The sequence below is a fragment of the Tachyglossus aculeatus genome, chromosome X1 (assembly GCF_015852505.1).
Source record: "Tachyglossus aculeatus isolate mTacAcu1 chromosome X1, mTacAcu1.pri, whole genome shotgun sequence".
In the NCBI taxonomy this organism is placed as follows: Eukaryota; Metazoa; Chordata; class Mammalia; order Monotremata; family Tachyglossidae; genus Tachyglossus; species Tachyglossus aculeatus.
In genome coordinates, this window is record NC_052101.1 from 19,565,321 (window position 1) to 19,586,784 (window position 21,464).

The window sequence follows — 21,464 nt, forward strand, 5'->3', positions numbered from 1 at the left end:
ATTACTCTATTTATTTTACTTGTACATACTTATTCTATCTATTTTATTTTGTTACTATGTTTTGTTTTGTTGTCTGTCTCCCCCTTCTAGACTGCGAGCCCGCTGTTGGGTAGGGACCGTCTCTAGATGTTGCCAACTTGGACTTCCCAAGCGCTTAGTCCAGTGCCCTGCACACAGTAAGCGCTCAATAAACACGATCGAATGAATGAAGCCGTCTGTTGGGTAGGGGCCGTCTCTCTATGTTGCCAACTTGGACTTCCCAAGCGCTTAGTGCAGTGCTCTGCACACAGTAAGCGCTCAATAAATACGATTGAATGACTGAATGAATGAAATACAAGTTGGCAACATACAAAGACGGTCCCTACCCAACAACGGGCTCACAGTCTAGCGTTCAACCCTTACTATTTCTTTAACCTGAAGACAACCCCCCGCCGCCTTAGTCCCTTACTCTTCTAAGTCACTGCCCCACCCAATCCTGAATAATAATAAGAATAAAGTTGGTATTTGTTAAGCGCTTACTATGTGCCAAGCACTGTTCTAAGCGCGGGGGAGATACAAGGTGATCAGGTTGCCCTACATGGGGCTCACGGCCTTCATCCCCATTTTACAGATGAGAGAACTGAGGCCCAGAGAACTTGCCCAAGGTCACACAGCTGGCAAGTGGCGGAGCCGGAATTAGAACCCATGACCTGTGGCTCCCCAGCCCGTGCTTTTTTCCCTGGAGAATCAGTTTAATGAGCACTTACTGTGTGCAGGGCACTATACTAAGCACCCGGGAGTAGATTTGGCAGAGCCGGGGATAGAAGCCAATTCCTTCTAATTCTCAGGCCTGCCCCAATAGATTTGGGAGTCATGATCCCTATACCTGCTCAGCTTTTATTATTTTTCCTCCCAAGAACATCTTTTCATTATTTCTAAATCAATCAGTGGCATTTATTAAGCACTTGCTGTGTGCCAAGCACCGTACAATACAATGCACATATCTGCAATTTTTCACTTATATTAATGCCTGTCTCTCCCTTTAGACTGTAAGCTGGTTGTGGGCAGGGTGTATATCAATCAATCAATCAATCAATCGTATTTATTGAATACGCCCTGTGCTAAACGCTTACTATGTGCCGAGCGCTGTTCTAAGCCTTGGGGCTCACGGCCTAAATCCCCATTTCCCAGATGAGGCAACTGAGGCTCAGCGAAGTGAAGTGACTTGCCCAAAGTTGTACTTCCCAAGCACTTAGTACAGTGCTCTGCACACAGTAAGCGCTCAATAAATACGATTGAGTGAATGAATGACTGAAGTCACCCAGCTGATGGGTGGCGGAGGTGGGATTCGAACCCACGACCTCTGACTGCCGAGGCCCCGGCTCTGTCCACTAAGCGGCGCTGCCTCCTCAGAGGCTCCGCCCAATCAGGCGTCAGGCCCCCGGACCGCGCCCAATCAGGATTCAGGCCACGCCCCCGGACCGCGCCCTATCAGGATTCTGGCCACGCCCCCCGGCCGCGCCCAATCAGACGTCAGGCCACGCCCCCGAACCGCGGGCCGCGCCCAATCAGGGATCAGGACACGCCCATCGATGACGCATGCCACGCCCCTCAGACACAAGCCACGCCCCCAAGGCGCAGGACACGCCCGCCCACCCGCCGCGCCCACCTCAGGCCACGCCCTCTCAGGCATCAGGCCACGCCCACCGGTGACGCGAGCTCCATTCAATCGGACACCAGGCCACGCCCCACCCAGGCCTCAGGACACGCCCACTCGGGCACCACGTCACTCTCATCAGCGACGCAAGCCACGCCCACCCAGGCGCGAGGGCAGCCCCCAAGTTCACAGGCCACGCCCTCCCAGCCCACGTGCCACGCCCCACGTCGCAGGCCACGCCCTCCCAGGCCACGTGCCACGCCCCATGTCGCAGGCCACGCCCTCCCAGGCCACGTGCCACGCCCCAGGTCGCAGACCACGTGCCACGCCCCAGACGCAGGCCACACCCCTAAAGCATCAGGCCACGCCCCTCAAGGAACAAGGCCACGCCCACCAACGGCATGTCAACCAGTCACCAGACCACACCCCCACGTCTCGGGCCACGCCCCTCAGACTTCAGACCACGCCCCTCAGGCAACTGGTCACGCCCACCAATGACGCACGTCACGCCCAATCAATCAGACTTCAGGCCACGCCCCCTCCAGGACCAGGTCACTCCCAACAACGAGGCCCCGCCCACCCATACGTCAGACCCCGCCCCCAGGGCCCAGGCCCCGCCCCCCGCCCCCCCCCCTGCTCCGAGACTCCGCCCCCGGGACATAGGCCCCGCCCTCTGGCGCCCCCACGCTGCGGCCGGGACCCCCGAAGCCCCGCCCCCGGACCGCGGGCCCCGCCCCTCCAGGGTGAGGACCCGGCCTCCGGGCCCCGCCCCCAGCCTCCCCGAAGCCCCGCCCCCTGCCCGCAGGCACCGCCCCCGCCGGCCCTCTACGCTCCGCCCCTCCGGTCCTGAGGCCCCGCCCCCTGCCGCAGCCAGCGCCCCTCCGAGGCTCCGCCCCGACCGCCAGGCCCCGCCCCCTGTCCCGAAGCCCCGCCCCGGATCGCAGGCCCCGCCCACTCTTGGCTCAAGCCCCGCCCCCCGCCGTACTCGGCGGCCCCGAGGCCCCGCCCCCTGCCGCAGCCAGCGCCCCCTCGAGGCCCCGCCCCCTGCCGCCCCCGGCGGGCCCCCGAGGCTCCGCCCCTGACCGCAGGCCCCGCCCCCTACGGTCCTCAGGCCCCGCCCCCTGCCTGCCCGAAGCCCCGCCCCCTGAGGCCCCCCCCGCCGAGGCTCCCCCGCACCGACCTACAGGATGAGGCCCCTCCCCCTACGGTCCTCAGGCCCCGCCCCCTGCCTGCCCGAAGCCCCGCCCCCTGAGCCCCCCCCCCGCCGAGGCTCCCCCGCACCGACCTGCAGGATGAGGCCCCGCCCCCGGTCCCGTAGCCCCCGCCCCCTGACCGTGGGCCCCGCCCCTCCGGTCCTCAGGCCCCGCCCCCTGCCGCAGCCAGCGGGGGAGGGGGGTCCCCCCGGGGCCCCGCCCCTCTCCCCGGGGCCCCGCCCCCGCGCCGCAGCCAGCCTCCCCCCGAGGCCCCGCCCCTTTCCCCGGGGCCCCGCCCCGTTTCCCGAGGCCCCGCCCCCTGCCGCAGCCGGCGCCCCCTTCTCCCGAGGCCCCGCCCCCTCCCCCCCCCCCCCCCCCCGGCCCCCGTGTGCCGGTCCCCGGGTCCCCGTGTCCCCGTGTGCCGGTCCGGTCCCCGTGTGCCGGTCCCCGTGTGCCGCCCCCGGCCGCCGATGATGGCGGGTCCGGACTGCGGCGCCCTGCTGGACGAGGAGCTGTCCTCCTTCTTCTCCCACTATCTGTCCGACGGACAGGTCAGAGCCCCGGGGGGACACCGGGGGGAGGGGGGGACACCGGGGGGAGGGAGACACGGGGGGACCCCCCCCCCCCCCGGAGGGCGAGCCGGCCGGACGGCCACGGTCGGGGGGCTCTGCTGCAGTCTCAGCCCGGGGGGTCTGGGGACCCGGGAGGCCGGGGGGCCGGGGGGCCGGGGGGCCGGAGCCCCAGGAGGCCGGGGACCCGGGGGGCCGGGGGGCCGGTGAGCCGGGGGCTTGGGGGGCTGGGGGGGCCGGGGACCCGGGGGGCCGGGGGGCCGGTGAGCCGGGGGCTTGGGGGGCTGGGGGGTCCGGAGGGCCGGGGGGCCGGGGACCCAGGGGGCCGGGGGCCTGGGGGTCTGGAGACCCAGGGGTCCGGGGGTCCGGGGGTCCTGGGCTCCCCCGGCCCCGCCCCCCCGTCCGGGCCCGGAGCGGGCGAGCCCCGGGGAAGGGGCGTCCTCCCCATCCCCCCTCCCCATCCCTCCTCCCCATCCCTCCTCCCCGTCCGTCCTCCCGCTGCTCCCCCCGCCCCGCCGGCGATGCCCCCCGCTCATCGATACTGCAACCGGTGCTGCCGCTCAGGCTGCACTGGAGGAGCCCAAACTACCGGACCCCCTTTCCGCTCCCACTTTGGGCGGCACGTTGCGCCCCGGGCCCCGTGTGGTCGCCCTCCCGCCCGCCCGCCCGCTCGGCCGAAAGTTGGCGGCGGCCCGGACACGTGGAGGCCCCCGGCGCGGCTTCGGGGGCCGATGCGGCGCCGCTCAATCAATCAATCAATCAATCAATCGTATTTATTGAGCGCTTACTGTGTGCAGAGCACTGGACTAAGCGCTTGGGAAGTACAAATTGGCATCACATAGAGACAGTCCCTACCCAACAGTGGGCTCACAGTCTGAAAGGGGGAGACGGAGAACAGAACCAAACATACCAACAAAATAAAATAAGTAGGATAGAAATGTACAAGTAAAATAAATAAATAAATAAATAAATAAATAGAGTCATAAATATGTACAACCATATATCCATATATACAGGTGCTGTGGGGAAGGGAAGGAGGTAAGACGGGGGGATGGAGAGGGGGACGAGGGGGAGAGGAAAGAAGGGGCTCAGTCTGGGAAGGCCTCCTGGAGGAGGTGAGCTCTCAGCAGGGCCTTGAAGGGAGGAAGAGAGCTGGCTTGGCGGATGGGCAGAGGGAGGGCATTCCAGGCCGCTCCTTCGTTTCCTCTTTTTTACGGTGTGGGGGGTTCAAATCCCGACCCCCCTCCCCCCCCAACCGTCAGCCGTGTGACCTTAGCCTGGTCGTTTCCCTTCCCCGAGCCTCGGCGACCTCGTCTGGAAAATGGGGGTGAAGAGGGGGAGCCCCACCTGGGACCCCCCCCCCCCCTTTTAGACTGTGAGCCCACTGTTGGGTAGGGACCGTCTCTATGGGATGCCAATTTGTACTTCCCAAGCGCTTAGTACAGTGCTCTGCACACAGTAAGCGCTCAATAGATACGATTGATTGATTGATTGATCACCCGGGATCTTCCCCGGCGCTTGGCGCCTAGGAATTGCTGGAGAAATGTCGTAATGATAATAATCGTGGCATTTATGAAGCGCTTACTGTGTGCAAAGCGCTGTTCTAAGCGCTGGGGAGGTTGCAAGGTGATAACGGTAATAATGATAATGATAATGATAGCATTTATTAACCGCTTACTGTATGCAAAGCGCTGTTCTAAGCGCTGGGGAGGGTACAAGGTGATAATAATAATAATAATGATAATAGCACTTATTAAGCGCTTACTATGTGCAAAGCGCTGTTCTAAGCGCTGGGGAGGTTACAAGGTGATAACAGTAGTAATGATAATGATAGCTTTTATTAAGCGCTTACTATGTGCAAAGCGCTGTTCTAAGCGCTGGGGAGGTTACAAGGTGATAACAGTAGTAATGATAATGATAGCTTTTATTAACCGCTTACTATGTGCAAAGCACTGTTCTAAGCGCTGGGGAGGTTACAAGGTGATAACAGTGATAATGATAATGATAGCATTTATTAACCGCTTACTGTATGCAAAGCGCTGTTCTAAGCGCTGGGGAGGGTACAAGGTGATAATAATAATAATAATAATAATAATGATAGCACTTATTAAGCGCTTACTATATGCAAAGCGCTGTTCTAAGCACTGGGGAGGGTACACGGTGATATAATAATAATAATAATAATGGTAGCACTTATTAAGCGCTTACTATATGCAAAGCACTGTTCTAGGCGCTGGGGAGGTTACAAGGTGATAGTAATAATGATGATGATAGCATTTATTAACCGCTTACTATATGCAAAGCGCTGTTCTAAGCGCTGGGGAGGGTACACGGTGATAATAATAATAATAATACCACTTATTAAGCGCTTACTATGTGCAAAGCGCTGTTCTAAGCACTGGGGAGGTTACAAGGTGATAACAGTAATAATGATAATGATAGCTTTTATTAACCGCTTACTATGTGCAAAGCGCTGTTCTAAGCGCTGGGGAGGGTACACGGTGATAATAATAATAATAGTGATGATAGCACTTATTAAGCTTTTACTATATGCAAAGCACTGTTCTAAGCGCTGGGGAGGGTACACGGTGATGATAATAATAATAATTAATAATAATAATAATGATAGCACTTATTAAGCGCTTACTATATGCAAAGCACTGTCCTAAGCGCTGGGGAGGTTGCAAGGAGATAATAATAATGATAAGATAGCTTTCATTAAGTGCTTACTATATGCGCTGGGGAGGTTGCAAGGTGATAATAATAATGATAAGATAGCTTTCATTAAGTGCTTACTATATGCGCTGGGGAGGTTACAAGGTGATAATAATAATAATGATAGCACTTATTAAGAACTTACTATATGCAAAGCACGGTTCTAAGCGCTGGGGAGGTTGCAAGGTGATAGTAATGATAAGATAGCTTTCATTAAGTGCTTACTATATGCGCTGGGGAGGTTACAAGGTGATAATAATAATAATAATGATAGCATTTATTAAGCGCTTACTATATGCAAAGCACTGTTCTAGGCTCTGGGGAGGTTACAAGGTGATAACAATAATAATAATGATAGCATTTATTAAGCGCTTACTATATGCAAAGCACTGTTCTAAGAGCTGGGGAGGTTACAGGGTAATAATAATAATAATAATAATAATAATACCACTTATTAAGCACTTACTATATGCAAAGCACTGTTCTAAACGCTGGGGAGGTTACAAGGTGATAATAATAATGATAGCGCTTATTAAACGCTTACTATATGCAAAACACTGTTCTAAACGCTGGGGAGGTTACAAGGTGATAATAATAATAATAGCATTTATTAAGCACTTACTATGTGCAACGCACTGTTCTAAGCTCTGGGGAAGTTACAAGTTGGTCAGGTTGTCCCACAGAGGGGCTCACAGTCTTCATCCCCATTTTCCAGATGAGGGCACTGAGGCCCAGAGAAGTGAAGGGACTTGCCCACAGTCACACAGCTGGCAATTGGCGGAGCCGGAATTTGAACCCGTGGCCTCTGACTCCCAAACCCCGGCTCTTTCCATCATGAATTCTCCTTTGGCGGATAAGGCCGCTGGGGCTCAGAGAGGTTGAGTGAGTGGGCCGAGGACCCCCAGCGGAAGGGCGGCCGAGGCGGGATTAGAACCCAGGACTCTCTGACTCGCAGGCCCGGGCTGGAGCCACTAGGCCGTGGCGCTAATACCGGCTCGTTGGGGGCAGGGAGTGCGTTTGATGTTGCAGTGTCCTCTCCCAAGCGCTTAGTACAGTGCTCTGCACACCCTAAGCGCTCCATAAATACAGTGAATAATTCAAATGACAGTAAGCGCTCCATAAATACAGTGAATAATTCAAATGACAGTGAGCGCTCCATATATACAGTGAATAATTGAAATGACAGTGAGCGCTCCATAAATACGATGAATAAATCATCATAATCGTGGTATTTGTTAAGCGCTCACCTTGTGCCGCTGTGCTAAGCGCCCGGGTGGGTACAAGCAAATTGGGTTGGACGCAGTCCCCATCCCACCCGGGGCCCACAGTCTACTTATTCATGTGTGGCCCAGTGGAAAGAGCCCGGGCTTTGGAGTCAGAGGTCGTGGGTTCAAATCCTGACTCCACCGGTTGTCAGCTGGGTGACTTTGGGCAAGTCGCTTCACTTCTCTGGGCCTCAGTTCCCTCATCTGGAAAATGGGGATGAAGGCTGCGAGCCGCCCGTGGGACAACCTTGTAACCTCCCTGGCGCTTAGAACAGGGCTTTGCACACAGTAAGCGCTTAATAAATGCCATCATTATTATTATTATTATTCATTCATTCCATCGTATTTATTGAGCGCCTACTTTGCGTTGCACACAGTAAGCGCTTAATAAATGCTATCATTATTATTACTGTTATTCATTCATTCCATCGTATTTATTGAGCACCTACTTTGCTTTGCACACAGTAAGCGCTTAATAAATGCCATTATTATTATTATTATTCATTCATTCATTCCATCGTATTTATTGAGTGCCTACTTTGCGTTGCACACAGTAAGCGCTTAATAAATGCCATCATTATTATTATTGTTATTCATTCGTTCATTCCATCGTATTTATTGAGCGCCTACTTTGCTTTGCACACAGTAAGCGCTTAATAAATGCCATTATTATTATTATTATTCATTTATTCATTCATTCCATAGTATTTATTGAGCGCCTACTTTGCGCAGAGCGCTGTACTAAGCGCTTGGGAAAGTACCATGTAGCAACAGAGACAATCCCTGCCCATAACGAGCTCAAAGTGTAGTTTATTGTTGTGCTGTCCTCGCCCAAGCGCTTAGTACAGTGCTCTGCGCACCTGTATATATGTATATATGTTTGTACATATTTATTACTCTATTTATTTATTTTCCTTGTACCTATCTATTCTATTTATTTTATTTTGCTAGTATGTTTGGTTTTGTTCTCTTGTCTCCCCCTTTTAGACTGTGAGCCCACTGCTGGGTAGGGACTGTCTCTATATGTTACCAACTTGTACTTCCCAAGCGCTTAGTACACTGCTCTGCACACAGTAAGCGCTCAATAAATACGATTGATGATGATGATGATAAGCGCTCAATAAATAGGAGGGAAAGGCCCCGAGCCCAGCGCTTAGAACAGTGCCTGGCACCTAGTAAGTGCTTCACAAATGCTATTATTATTATTATTCATTCAGTGATAGTTATTGAGCGCTTACTGTGTGCGGAGCACTGTACTAAGCGCTTGGGTAGTAGTAGTATTGTTATAACAAACAGGAAAGTTCCTGCGTGGAGCTGCGGGGGAGGGATTCAGGGTGGTGTTCCCACCCCCTCTCAGACCCCTGGGGGGGCTTTAATAATCAATAACGGTATTTCCGAAGTGCTTACTACGCACCAGGCACTGTACTGAGCGCTGGGGGTGGACACAAGCAAAGCGAGTGAGACCACGTGGGGCTCTCAGTCCCAACCCCCATTTTCCAGAGGAGGAAACTGAGGTCCAGAGAAGTGAAGTGCCTTGCCCAGGGTCCCACAGCAGGGAAGTGGCGGGGGCGGGATTAGAACCCAGGGCCCGCCGAGGCAGGGCACCGTGTCCATCCCTGGGGATCCGAATCCCTTTGGTGTCCCGGCTGGGAATAGCTGGGAATAGGGAGCGCCTCAGTTCTGCATAAATCCTGGAATAGGGAGGGAGGAGAAGGGAAGGGGATGGGTAGGGTGTGTAGACTAGGAAAGCCGGCCTGAGGGCTACTTCCATCCAAATTGTACTTCCCAAGCGCTTAGTACAGTGCTGTGCACACAGTAAGCGCTCAATAAATACGATTGAATGAATGAATGAATAGGGAGAGTCACAGTTCTGCATAAATCCTGGAATAAGGAGGGAGGAGAAGGGAAGGGGATGGGTAGGGTGTGTAGACTAGGAAAGCCGGCCTGAGGGCTACTTCCATCCAACTTGTACTTCCCAAGCGCTTAGTACAGTGCTGTGCACACAGTAAGCGCTCAATAAATACGATTGAATGAATGAATAGGGAGAGCCACAGTTCTGCTTAAATCCTGGAATAGGGAGGGAGGAGAAGGGAAGGGGATGGGTAGGGTGTGTAGACTAGGAAAGCCGGCCTGAGGGCTACTTCCATCCAACTTGTACTTCCCAAACGCTTAGTACAGTGCTCTGCACACAGTAAGCGCTCAATAAATACGATTGAATGAATGAATGAATGAATAGGGAGCGCCACAGTTCTGCATAAATCCTGGAATAGGGAGGGAGGAGAAGGGAAGGGGATGGGTAGGGTGTGTAGACTAGGAAAGCCGGCCTGAGGGCTACTTCCATCCAAATTGTACTTCCCAAGCGCTTAGTACAGTGCTCTGCACACAGTAAGCGCTCAATAAATACGATTGAATGAATGAATTAAAATCAGCCTTGGCGAACTGGAAATGGGAGCAGCCCGGGGATGGGGTGCCTGGGCTCAGAGTGGGGAAACTCATGGAAGTCGATGATTGCATCTGGGGACCGTCTCCATATATTGCCAACTTGTACTTCCCAAGTGCTTAGTACAGTGCTCTGCACACAGTAAGCGCTCAATAAATACGATTGAATGAATGAATTAAAATCAGCTTTGGCGAACTGGAAATGGGAGCAGCCAGGGGATGGGGTGCCTGGGCTCAGAGTGGGGAAACTCATGAAAGTCAATTGCATCTAGGGACTGTCTCTAGATGTTGCCAACTTGTACTTCCCAAGCGCTTAGTACAATGCTCTGCACACAGTAAGTGCTCAATAAATACGATCGAATGAATCTAATAATAATATCCGTTCATTCGATCGTTTTTCTTGAGCGCTTACTGTGAGCAGAGCACTGTACTAAGCGCTTGGAAAGCCACTTGTTTGGTTTTGTTGCCCTTCTCCCCCTTCTAGACTGCGAGCCCGTCGTTGGGTCGGGACCGTCTCTCTGTTGCTGATTTGTACTTCCCGAGCGCTCGGTATATTAATAATACTAATAATGATGATGATGGCATTTATTAAGCGCTTACTATGTGCAAAGCACTGTTCTAAGCGCTGCGGAGGTTACAAGGAGATCAGGTCGTCCCACAGGGGGATCACAGTCTTGATCCCCATTTTACAGATGAGGGAACTGGGGCACAGAGAAGTGAAGTGACTTGCCCAAAGTCACACAGCTGACAACTGGCGGAGCCGGGATTCGAACCCATGACCCCTGACTCCAAAGCCCAGGTTGTTTCCACTGAGCCACGCTGCTTCTCTAGTGCTCTGCACGCAGTAAGCGCTCAGTAAATACGATTGAATGAATGAATAATGGTAATAGTGACAATGATGTTGGCATTTGTTAGTGCCAAGCACTGTGCTAAGTGCTGGGGTAGGTACAGGGTAATCAGCTTGTCCCACATGGGGCTCACAGTCTTCATCCCCATTTTCTGGATGAGGGAACTGAGGCCCAGAGAAGTGAAGCGACTTGCCCAAGATCACCCAGCTGACAAGTGGCGGGGCCGGGATTAGAACCCATGACCTCTGACTCCAAAGCCCAGGCTTTTTCCACTGAGCCATTCAGCAATAAAGAGACACAATCCCTGCCCACACTGGGCTTCCAGTCTAGAGTGGGGAGGCAACAGACATAAAAACAAGTAAACGGGCATCAATGACGACGACGATGATGGCATTTATCAAGCGCTTACTATGTGCAAGACACTGTTCTAAGCGCTGGGGAAATTACAAGGTGATCAGGTTGTCCCACGGGGGGCTCACAGTCTTAATCCCCATTTTACAGATGAGGTCACTGAGGCTCAGAGAAGTGAAGTGACTTGCCCAAAGTCCCCCAGTTGACAAGTGGCAAAGCCGGGATTTGAACCCATGACCTCTGACTCCAAAGCCCGGGCTCTTTCCACTGAGCCACGCTGCTTCTCCAATAATAATAATATTATTATTATAACAATATAATAATAACGGTATTTCAGTCATTCATTCAATCGTATTTATTGAGCGCTCACTGTGTGCGGAGCACTGGACTAAGCACTGGGGGAGATACAAGGTAATCAGGTTGCCCGCCGTGGGGCTCACAGTCTGAATCCCCATTTTTTTAACAGACGAGGTCACTGAGGCCCAGAGAAGTGAAGTGACTCGCCTAAGGTCACACAGCAGATGAGCGGCGGAGCCGGGATTGGAACCCACGTCTTCCGGCCCCCCAGCCCGGGCTCTGCCCACTAGGCCATGCCGCTTCTCTGATAATATAATAAATAGATGGTATTTGCTGACTTCCCAAGCGCTTAGTACAGTGCTCTGCACACAGTAAGTGCTCAATAAATATGATTGAATGAATGAATGAATACTATATTACTATATTATATACACTATATATATATATACATATATATATATATATATATATATATATTTTTTTTTTTTAGACTGTGAGCCCACTGTTGGGTAGGGACTGTCTCTATATGTTACCAATTTGTACTTCCCAAGTGCTTAGTACAGTGCTCTGCACTCACGCTCAATAAATACGGTGATGATGATGATGATATACTATATATAGTATATTATATATTATGATATATAATATATATACTATAATATACTATATTATACTATACTATATTATATTATATTACTATACTATATTATTATACTATATAATTATATATATAGTATATATAGTATAATAAATAGAGTAATATAGTATAATATAGTATAATAGTATATATAATAGTATAGTATTATATTATACTATATTATACTATATTACTCTATTTATTTTACTTGTACATACCTATTCTACTCATTTTATTTTGTTAATATGTTTGGTTTTGTTGTCTGTCTCCCCCTTCTAGACTGTGAGCCCGCTGTTGGGTAGGGACCATCCCTATACGTTGCCAACTTGGACTTCCCAAGCGCCTAGTCCAGTGCTCTGCACACAGTAAGCGCTCAATAAACACGATTGAATGAATGAATGAATGCTAAGCGCTCACTACGCGCCAGACCCTGGACCGTGGAAAGCGATGGGTGCATTTCGGAGAGACGGGGGGCCCCGGATGGAACCGAGATGGCTGTGCGGATTTGGCCTGTTATTTTTCATCAGACTCTTTTAATCCAGCCGCGGCTCTCGTGCAAGGCTCCCTGGAAGCCCGCCAGCCCGGGAAAACGCTCCCGGCATCCCAGATGCCGCCGTCGTGACGGGTATCGGAGGAGCCGCGAATCGATCTTGGCAAGCTGGTGCCGGCCGGCTTGGTGGGGAGGAAAGGGACACCCCTGTCCTGTCCTGTGTGCGAAAGGGGTGAAGCCGGTGCGGAGGGGGCAGGAGAAATAAAAAAAAGCACTAGAGGCATGCGAGGGGTGAGCTTGTTGAAAAAGAAAAACGACGGAGATAATCGTGCGTGTGCCCGCGCTCCCGCTGTCTGTGCATTGCTGAACCTCTGACGAAATTGCAGTGAAAGCTACTGCCGTCACATGCTCCGCCGTCGCATCTGTAACGCAGCCAGGGTCGCCTCTGACGTCAATCCTCGTTACTACTGATGATGATAATCATAACGATGGCATTTATTAAGAGCTTACTATGTCCAGACGAGCCCCCCTCGGCCTACGGTGGACTCCATCCGCTTCTCAGTGGAGCCTTCAAAGCAGCTTCCGTCCGTTCCTTCGTTCATTCCGTCTTTATTTTCCGGTGCCGGGCGGGAGGAGAAATAAAAAAGCACTAGAGGCATGTGAGGGGTGAGCTTGTTTAAAAAGAAAAACGACGGAGATAATCGTGTGTGTGCCCGCGCTCCCGCTGTCTGTGCATTGCTGAACCTCTGACGAAATTGCAGTGAAAGCTACTGCCGTCACATGCTCCGCCGTCGCATCTGTAACACAGCCAGGGTCGCCTCTGACGTCAATCCTCGTTACTACTGATAATAATAATCATAATGATGGCATTTATTAAGCACTTCCTATGTTCAGACGAGCCCCCCTCGGCCTACGATGGCCTCCATCCATTTCTCAATGGAGCCTTCAAAGCAGCTTTCGGCCATTCGCTCATTCGTTCCGTCTTTATTTTGCTCATCTTCCACTCCCTTCTGCGTCACCCCGACTTGGATCATTCATTCAGTCATATTTATTGAGCGCTTACTGTGTGCAGAGCACTATGCTAAGCGCTTGGGAAGTCCAAGTTGGCAACCTATAGAGACGGTCCCTACCCAACAGCGGGCTTACAGTCTAGAAGGGGGAGGCAGAGAACAAAACAGAACATATTAACAGAATAAAATAAATAGAATGAATATGTACAAGTAAAATGGTTCCCAACCCTTCCCAGCCCCAAAGCACTCACGTACACATCTGTCATTTTATTTATCCCCTTGTCTTCCCCCGCCTCCCAGCCCCAAAGTACTGAGACATAGCTGTCATTTCATCTTCTAGACGGTGAGTCCGTTGTTGGATAGGGACCGTCCCTGTATGTTGCCAAATTGTACTTCCCTAGCGCTTAGTACAGTGCTCTGCACACAGTAAGCACTCAATAAATATGATTGGATGAATATACACATCTGTCATTTTATTTATCCCCTTGGTCTTCCCCCGCTTCCCAGCCCCAAAGTACTCAGACATAGCTGTCATTTCATCTTCTAGACGGTGAGTCCGTTGTTGGGTAGGGACCGTCCCTGCATGTTGCCGAATTGTACTTCCCTAGCGCTTAGTACAGTGCTCTGCACACAGTAAGCGCTCAATAAATATGATTGGATGAATATACACATCTGTCATTTTATTTATCCCCTTGGTTTCCCCCGCTTCCCAGCCCCAAAGTACTGAGACATAGCTGTCATTTCATCTTCTAGACGGTGAGTCCGTTGTTGGGTAGGGACCGTCCCTGTATGTTGCCGAATTGTTCTTCCCAAGCGCTCAGTACAGTGCTGTGCACACAGTAAGCGCTCAATAAATATGCTTGAATGAATGTACACATCTGTCATTTTATTTATGCCCTTGGTCTTCCCCCGCTTCCCAGCCCCAAAGTACTGAGACATAGCTGTCATTTCATCTTCTAGATGGTGAGTCCGTTGTTGGGTAGGGACCGTCCCTGTATGTTGCCGAATTGTACTTCCCAAGCGCTCAGTACAGTGCTCCACACACAGTGAGCGCTCAATAAATACCATTGGATGAATGAGTGAATTTATCCCTTTGCTCTCCTCGCCCCCTGCTTCCCAGCCCCAAAGCACTTTTGTACATATCTGTAATTTTATTTCACCCTTTGCTCTTTCCCCCCGACTTTCCAGCCCCAATGCACTTCTTTATGTCTGAATTTTATTTCTCCCTTTGCTCTTTCCCCCTTTCCCAGCCCCAAAGTACTTACGTACATATCTGCGATTTTATTTATCCCTCCGCCCTCCCCGCCCCCGCTTCCCAGCCCCAAAGTAATCAGTCAATCAGTCAATCAATCAATTGATGTACATATCTGCCAATTTGTACTTGCCAGTTTGTACTTCCCAAGCGCTTAGTACAGTGCTCTGCACATAGTAAGCGCTCAATCAATACGATTGATGATGATGATGATATCTGTAATTTTATTTATTTTCACCGACATCTGACTCTCCCACTGTAGAGGGTGAGCTTGTTGAGGGCAGGGAGTGTCACTGTTCGTTGTTGTATTGTACTTTCCCGAGGGCTTAGCATAGTGCTCGGCCTACGGTAAGTGCTCAATAAATACGATCGAATGAATGAATGAACTTTATTGAGCACTTACTGCGTGCAGCGCACCGTCCTAAGCGCTGACATTCCCTGCCCGCAGCGAGCTTACGGTCTAGAGGCGGGGAGACTGAGCTTTCTTTGGCTTGGGCCCAAGAGACGGACGTGTCTAGAGGTCATCGGTACTGTCCGTTTTGGGTTCTTAGAAATCAGGGGCCTCGCGCCGACTTTCCCCTCATCATCATCATCAATCGTATTTATTGAGCGCTTACTATGTGCAGAGCACTGTACTAAGCGCTTGGGAAGTCCAAATTGGCAACATCTAGAGACAGTCCCTACCCAACAGCGGGCTCACAGTCTAAAAGGGGGAGACGGAGAACAAAACCAAACACACTAACAAAATAAAATAAATAGAATAGATAGGTACAAATAAAATAGAGCAATAAATATGTACAAACATATAGGGGGAGAGGAAGGAAGGGGCTCAGTCAATGCAAAGAGACAGGAATCCGGCCCCTTTCCCCAACTTTCCCGAGCCCGACTCACTCTTTTTCTAGCAATCCCGCAGACATTACCCGCAGCGGATGTCATTCGGAAGAAGAGTGGCAAGTGACACGAGGCGGCTTAGGGAATGCTGCAGGGAAAGTTTGAAGTGCGGTTTGCCCGCTCTCTTCATGGGATTACGCGGAAGATTTGTGCTTTTTCTTATTGCCACCCACGGGTGAAATCGGAGCCAACGCTAACTGCAAAGCCACACTCGCCCTTGGGATGGTTCACCTTTCGGGGCCACGATTCAGAAGTAGGATTTTCAGCCTCCGAGTCCTAGGCCTAAACGGAAAAAGTTTAAGTAGGACATTTCTGTCGCTTCTCCTCTTGAGAGAGGGGCAGTTGGAACGTTCCCTTTTTCCAAGGGGTCCTGAGGGGGAATCATCATCAATCATCAATCGTATTTATTGAGCGCTTACTGTGTGCAGAGCACTGTGCTAAGCGCTTGGGAAGTACAAATTGGCAACATACAGAGACGGTCCCGACCCAACAGTGGGCTCACAGTCTAAAAGGGGGAGATGGAGAACAAAACCAAACGTACCAACAAAGTAAAATAAATAGAATAGATATGGACAAGTAGAATGAATCGATCGGGAGAGGAGGACAAATCCCTGTAGCCCACCGTTGGGTAGGGACCGTCTCTGTATGTTGCCAACTTGTACTTCCCAAGCGCTTAGTACAGTGCTCTGCACACAGTAGGCGCTCAATAAATACGATTGAATGAATGAATGAGGAAAAAAAAAACTAACTGATCAAAGATCACATGGATTGCCTTTCGATACTGTTTGCCTAGTTACTCAACATCCAAATGATAGTGAAAGCACTTTGAGATCTTTGGAGACAAGGCAAGGCATTATTGAATGGGTGGTTATGCCCTTAAATGGGACCATTTTGCCATTGCAAGTGCTGTTTCCATCTTGTGATGTTAATAAAATGAACTCCCTCCGGTTAAAAGAACTTCCTTCTATACACACACACTTTCTCTCTCTCCCTCTCTCCCCTCCATCCCAGTATGGCCTAGTGGGAAGAGCCCGGATCTGAGAGATACGATTGAATGAATGAATGAGAGTCAGAGGCCCTGGGTTCGAATCCTAACTCTGCCGCTCGTCTGTAAAAATGGGGATTAAATCCTTCTCAATCAATCAATCAATCATACATCGTATTTATTGAGTGCTTACTGTGTGCAGAGCACTGTACTAAGCGCTTGGGAAGTACAAGTTGGTACTACCTCCCTCCTACCTAGTCCATGAACCCCATGTGGGACAGCAACACATGTCCAGACTGACAACATTGTATCTGCCCAAGTGAATAATAACAATAATAATAGTTATGATACTTGTTATGCAGTTACTATGTGGATGTTCAACTGCTGAATTGAGAAGCAGCGTGGCTCGGTGGAAAGAGCCCGGGCTTTGGAGTCATAGGTCATGGGTTCGAATCCCGACTCTGCCACATGGCTGCTGGGTGACCTTGGGCTAGTCATTTCACTTCTCTGCACCTCGGTGACCTCATCTGTAAAATGGGGATGAAGCCTGTGAGCCCCCCGTGGGACACCCTGATCTCCTTGTAACCTCCCCAGCGCTTAGAACAGTGTTTTGCACATAGTAAGTGCTTAATAAATGCCATTATTATTATTATTATTTCACTTCTCTGCACCTAGGTGACCTCATCTGTAAAATGGGGATGAAGCCTGTGAGCCCCCCGTGGGACAACCTGATCACCTTGTAACCTCCCCAGTGCTTAGAACAGTGCTTTGCATATAGTAAGTGCTTAATAAATGCTATTATTATTATATTATGTGCCAAGCACTATTCTAAGCTCTGGGGTAGATACAAGTTAATCAGGTTGGACACAGTCCCTGTCCCACATGGGGCTCACACTCTTAATCCCCACTGTACGGATGAGGGAACTGAGGCACGAAGAAGTTAAGTGACTTGCCCACGGTCACACAGCCGACAAGCGCGGAGCTGGGATTAGAACCCAGGTCCTTTTGACTCTCAGGTCTGTGCTCTGTCCACTCAGCCTCACCGCTTCTATCGCTTGGCACGTCGTAAGGGTTTAACAAATGCCATAATTTTTATTGTTACAAATCGTAGTACCCCAAGGATTGGGCTAGGCAGTTATTGCGGAATTTGTTGAGTGCTTAGGATGTGCTACACACTGTGGTACGCAAAGTAGAGGCAGATCAGACACAGTCGGTGTTCCTCCGTCTGCGGGAAAGTGAACAGGGGTTTAATTCCCATTTTACAGATGAAGAAACTGAGGCCCACGGAAGTTGTGACCACACAACAGAGCAGGGATTCGAACCCTGTCCGCCGATTCCCGGGCCTGTGCTCCTTTCACTGGGCCACGCCGTTTCTCTGTGGGGGAAGAAGAAGGAGGCCGAGTTGTAGATCCAGGCCCGGTGAAAAAAACGTGACCAAGTGTATTGTTATCCAAACTCTTGTTCTCATCTGGTAGATTCCCTGATTGATGTACCCTGGTTCTGTTCATCGGTGCTTTACATTTATAAAAAATGTGGAGAAAGTAAATTTGTGGGGTCATTCAAAGAGGTGATTCAATCAGTGGTATTTTTTGACCTCTTATTACATACAGAGAACTGTAATAGGCTTTTGGAAGACTACAGTACATCAGAGTTGGTAGACAAAGTGCTACTATTTTACTATTCTATTTACTTTGTTAATGATGTGCACGTAGCTTTAATTCAATTTGTTCTGATGGTTTTGACACCTGTATACATGTTTTGTTGTCTGTCTCCCCCTTCTAGACTGCGAGCCCATTATTGGGTAGGGACTGTCTCTCTATGTTGCCGACTTGTACTTCCCAAGCGCTTAGTACAGTGCTCTGCACACAGTAAGCGCTCAATAAATACGATTGAATGAATGAATGAATGAATTAACCTCTCTGGGCTTCGGTTTCTTCTCAATATCTCTATCATAACAACAATTACTTCCCCACCGCCCCCCTCAACTCCAATGGGCTTTCAGAAAGATAAATGAGACCAGAGCCAAAGGACGTTTTTACACCCGGTAAGAAGGAAGGTGCTTAGTCAATCAATCAGTCAATCAATTTTATTTATTGATCACTTACTATCATCATCATCATCATCATCAATCGTATTTATCGTACTATGTGTGGAAGAGCACTGTATGAGTGGGAGAGTACAGTGCAACAGAATTAGTTTCCTGCCCTAGAGGAGCTTATGGTGTTCCTCAAAGGCACTGCTTTTCTGTCATTGCTGAACCATGTTGCCTGGAGACCTGAATTCTTGGTTTAAAGGCAGCTAATTAACAAATCTAAAAGAAAAGTTAACACTCATATAGAGACAGTCCCTACCCAACAGTGGGCTCACAGTCTAAAAGAGCCAAGTGCTTCGGACTGGGCAATAATTGGAAAATGTGCTGCAGAGTTGGCTCCTCCTTGGTGAGAAAGGAAGGTGCTTCCAGTAACGATGATGATGATGATTATAATAATAATTATAATTCATAATAATGATGATGATGGCATGTGTTAAGCGCTTACTACGTGCAAAGCACTGTTCTAAGCGCTGGGGAGGATACAAAGTGATCAGGTCGTCCCACGGGGGGCTCACCGTCTTCATCCCCATTTTACAGATGAGGGAACTGAGGCCCAGAGAAGCGAGGTGACTTGCCCAAAGTCACACAGCTGACAGTTGGTGGAGGCGGGATTTGAACTCATGACCCCTGACTCCCAAGCCCGGGCTCTTTCCATTGAGCCACGCTGCTTGTAATTGCTAAGCACTTACTGTGTGCTAAGTGTTGCACCAAGTGCTGGGATATGCGATAATCAGATCGGACACAGACTGTCCCACATAGGGGCTCATAGTCCCTCTAGACTAAAAGCTCCTTGAGGGTGGGATCATGTCTACCAACTCTATTGTTGGTTGGGGGAAGCAGCATGGCTCAGTGGAAAGAGCCCAGGCTTTGGAGTCAGAGGTCATGGGTTCAAATTCCGGCTCTGCCACTTGTCAGCTGTGTGACTTTGGGCAAGTCACTTCACTTCTCTGGGCCTCAGTTCCCTCATCTGTAAAATGGGGATGAAAACTGTGAGCCCCCTGGGGGACAACCTGTTCACCTTGTCATCTCCCCAGCGCTTAGAACAGTGCTTGGCACATAGTAAGCGCTTAATAAAAAAAAAAAAAATCCCGGCTCCGCCACTTGTCAGCTGTGTGACTTTGGGCAAGTCGCTTCACTTCTCTGGGCCTCAGTTCCCTCATCTGTAAAATGGGGATGAAGACTGTGAGCCCCCCGTAGGACAACCTGATCACCTTGTAAACTCCCCAGCGCTTAGAACAGTGCTTTGCACAGAGTAAGCGCTTAATAAATGCCATTATTATTATTATTGTATTGTACTTCCCCAAGTGCTTAATAAATGCCATTATTTATTTATTTATTTTACTTGTACATATCTATTCTATTTATTTTATTTTGATAGTATGTTTGGCTTTGTTCTCTGTCTCCCCCTTTTAGACTGTGAGCCCACTGTTGGGTAGGGACCGTCTCTATATGTTGCCAACTTGTACTTCTCAAGTGCTTAGTACAGTGCTCTGCACCCAGTAAGCGCTCAATAAATACGATTGATTGATTGATTATTATTATTGTATTGTACTTCCCCAAGTGCTTCTGTCAGTACTTTGCCCACAGTAACCGCTCAATAAATAGCACTGATTGATTGATGGGGGGGAGGGAGAACTTGTATTTTATCCCCATTTTACAGATGGAGAAAGAGACACAGAGAAATGAAATTGGTGGCTCCTGCCTACCATTTTATTTTCATTCTAGAGAAGCAGCGTAGCTCAGTGGAAAGAGCACGGACTTCGGAGTCAGAGATCATGGGTTCAAACCCCGGCTCTGCCAATTGTCCGCTGTGTGACTTTGGGCAAGTCACTTCTTCTCTGGGCCTCAGTGACCTCATCTGTAAAATGGGGATGAAGGCTGCGAGCCCCCTGAGGGACAACCTGATCACCTTGTAACCTCCCCAGCGCTTAGGACAGTGCTTGGCACATAGTAAGCGCTTCATCATCATCATCATCAATCGTATTTATTGAGCGCTTACTATGTGCAGAGCACTGTACTAAGCGCTTGGGAGGTACAAATTGGCAACATATAGAGACAGTCCCTACCCAACAGTGGGCTCACAGTCTAAAAGGGGGAGACAGAGAACAAAACCAAACATACTAACAAAATAAAATAAATAGAATAGATATGTACAAATAAATTAAGTAAATAAATAAATAGAGTAAAAAAATATGTACAAACATATATACATCATCATCAATCGTATTTATTAAGCGCTTACTATGTGCAGAGCACTGTACTAAGTGCTTGGGAAGTACAAATTGGCAACATATACATATATACAGGTGCTGTGGGGAAGGGATGGAGGTAAGATGGGGGGATGGAGAGGGGGGCGAGGGGGAGAGGAAGGAAGGGGCTCAGTCTGGGTCGGGGGGTCATCATTATTATTATTATTATTATTATTATTATTATTATTCTAAACCAAGGCTCGGTGGTAAATTCGAGTGGGAAGACTTTTCACTTGGGGTTGGTTTAGAGCTGGCTTGCCCATCCGTCAGACATGAGAGGGTGTGGGCAGTCATGCCCTCCTTGACTAGAGGAGCAGGTTTGTGGGCACATGGAAGGGAGTTCCGCAACGCAGGGGAATTCCCAGCTCCGAATGATTATTTCCTTCAAAGAATCTTACAAAGGAGACTCTTCAGGCCCTCTCCCCCACCCCATGTCACCCGCCCTGCAGGAGCCAGGCCCCACCTACCCAGTGTAGAAAGAGAAGCAGCGTGGTGTAATAATAATTATGATGGCATTTATTAAGCGCTTACTATATGCAAAGCAC

General features: G+C 50.0%; 1 protein-coding gene across 2 annotated transcripts in view; it reads left to right on the forward strand.

Moving 5' to 3' along the window:
- The first annotated feature begins 3,302 nt into the window (after positions 1–3,302).
- PPARGC1B (PPARG coactivator 1 beta) overlaps positions 3,303–21,464 on the forward strand; it is a 222,474-nt gene continuing 204,312 nt past the window's right edge. For both annotated transcript variants that reach the window (XM_038772527.1, XM_038772528.1), the window contains exon 1: positions 3,303–3,380. In XM_038772527.1, coding sequence (XP_038628455.1) covers positions 3,303–3,380 — 78 coding nt within the window. The remainder of the gene's footprint in view (positions 3,381–21,464) is intronic.